This window comes from Aplysia californica, unplaced genomic scaffold (assembly GCF_000002075.1).
Source record: "Aplysia californica isolate F4 #8 unplaced genomic scaffold, AplCal3.0 scaffold00096, whole genome shotgun sequence".
Taxonomy (NCBI): domain Eukaryota; kingdom Metazoa; phylum Mollusca; class Gastropoda; order Aplysiida; family Aplysiidae; genus Aplysia; species Aplysia californica.
The window spans coordinates 1,438,244-1,440,479 of record NW_004797366.1 but is presented as its reverse complement, the minus strand read 5'-3'; the positions used below and the strand labels follow the sequence as shown (position 1 = coordinate 1,440,479).

The following is a 2,236-nucleotide window of genomic DNA, read 5'->3' as shown; positions in this document are numbered from 1 at the left end:
GATAGATAGATAGATAGATAGATAGATAGATAGATAGATAGATAGATAGATAGATCGATAGATCGATAGATAGATAGATAAAACCTCTTTGGTGTTTGTCCTTACCAAGTCGGCGATGTAAGGGGAGATCATCCCGCCGACATTCTCGAAGATGGAGCAGAATCCGATGCCAGAGTTGCGCAGTACGGTGGGGAAGAGCTCAGCGGACATGATGTACAGGACGCCATAGCTGCTGCTGGCACAGAACTTGCCCATCATAGCCAGGGCTGTGGCTGCCCACTGGTCACCTGGGGGGTGGGTGGGATGGGGTGAGAGGGGATGGGATGGGGTAGGAGGGGATGGAATGTGATGGGGTGAAAGGGGATGGGGTGGGGTGAGAGGATGGGATGAGAGGGATAGGATGAAATGGGATGGGGCGAGATGAGATGGGATGACATGGGGTGAGAGTAGATGGGATGGGATGAGATAGGATGGGATAGGATGGGATGGGATGATTGTTACTGTTATGTTTATGATCATACTTATGATTATGATTATTATTATGATTATTACGATTATGATTATGATGATGATGATGATGATGATGATGATGATGATGATGATGATGATGATGATGATGATGATGAGGATGATGATGATGATGATGATTATAAATATCACAAGTAGCAGCAGATTAGCCAGCACCCACCATCGTCTCCCAGAGTGACGGGCAGCATGACGGCGAGGCAGGCGAGTCCCCCCACAAACATGCCAGCACAGTGCAGACGTCGGCGGCCCGTGCGGTCCAGTAGGAACAAGGCGAAGAGGTAGCCCAGCATCTCCACCACAGCGCCCAGGAAGAAGTTAAGGTACGTGGAGCCTCCGAGGTTGCCCACGTTCAGACTCAGTCCGTAGTATAACAAGTTGACTGCCAGCCTGAGGGGGTAGGTCGAGTGATAGAGATTAGATGGCGTTCGCATGACGATGATGATATGATATCATCATAGATACCATCATCATCACCATCCTCACATCATCATCATCATCATCATCACCATCATCATCATCATCATTGGAAAGCAGAAGGGAGAGTCTTGTTTGAAATTCAGACGAAATAACATAAAAATATAAAATGTTTAAACTTTGTTTAATAGAAACAGCTCAATGTTTCGCCTCTTGGGCTTCATCATCATCATCATCATCATCATCATCATCATCATCATCATCATCATCATCATCATCATCATCATAATCATCACCATCATCATCATCATCATCATCAAAAGAGTGTTGATAGGGACTTTAAACGTATACCATTTTCAAACATACCACCATCATCGTCATCGTCATCATCATCATTATCATCATCATCATCATCATCATCATCATCATCATCATCATCCAGTGCCAGAATGCGACAGATATCGGCGATCATGGTTCTCCATTCATTCCTTTGCTCAGATGCTCTTTAAAAAAATTACATTTCCCTGATCTTTCCCCGTTACTCATTTGTTTAGGTTCCCCAAGTATGTTGCTCTGGGATATATCCCTGCCTTGTTTGCCTTCAATGTTGCCAGTGAGAGCTAGATATTCAAGATCTTTATGTCTTTTCAGGTGTCCCAAAAACTGCATAATTTGTCGTTTCCTGATTTTTTTTTAAACGCGGGCTTCACCAAGCACTACCCCGTATGATTTCTTTTCCTTCTACGATTTTCTCAGCAGTCTCAAACATATCGGCGGGGGCTCTCATAGCCTAGAGGTTAAGGTTCTCTCCTCTCATTCAAGGGTCCCGGGTTCGAATCCGGGCTGCAACGGGAACATTTTCTTCTCTAAAATTGTCTCCTTTCACCCCCTTTTCCGCTCTCGAGCAATATTCTGTCATCTTCTTTCGTCTCCACTTTTTGCCCCCAGCCCTCACCACCTTTGCCCCCACCCCTGGGCTCCTGACTCTTTCTGCAGCCTTTCTACTGCTACCCCTTGGCTCCTTCTCACTGCTGTCTTTCAGCAACACCCCTGATCTTCTGGTAGGAAAGATCTACACTTAGCCTTCTCGGACTAGGGCGAAGAATCTCGGAGGCCCCGAGAGCAAGTTGCGCACGTTAAAGATCCCTTGGTGGTCTAAAATCGATAAGAATAGGCTTCGGCAGACACCCGGGCAAAATTCAAATTCTCCTACGAACTGAAAATGTTTAATGCGTCCCGCGCGCTCATACGACCTTAAGCAGTTGTGAACACCGTAAAACACTTTAACCCCCCC

At 45.9% G+C, this 2,236-nt stretch overlaps 1 protein-coding gene across 1 annotated transcript in view; it reads right to left on the bottom strand.

Annotated features, from left to right (window-relative positions):
- The window catches only part of LOC101847326 (organic cation transporter protein), a gene marked incomplete at its 5' end in the record, with an annotated part of 8,678 nt that overhangs the window by 3,879 nt on the left and 2,563 nt on the right, over positions 1-2,236 (bottom strand). The window contains 2 exon segments of the mRNA XM_005095149.3: positions 106-287; positions 689-915. Of these exon segments, the coding sequence (XP_005095206.2) occupies positions 106-287; positions 689-915 (409 nt within the window).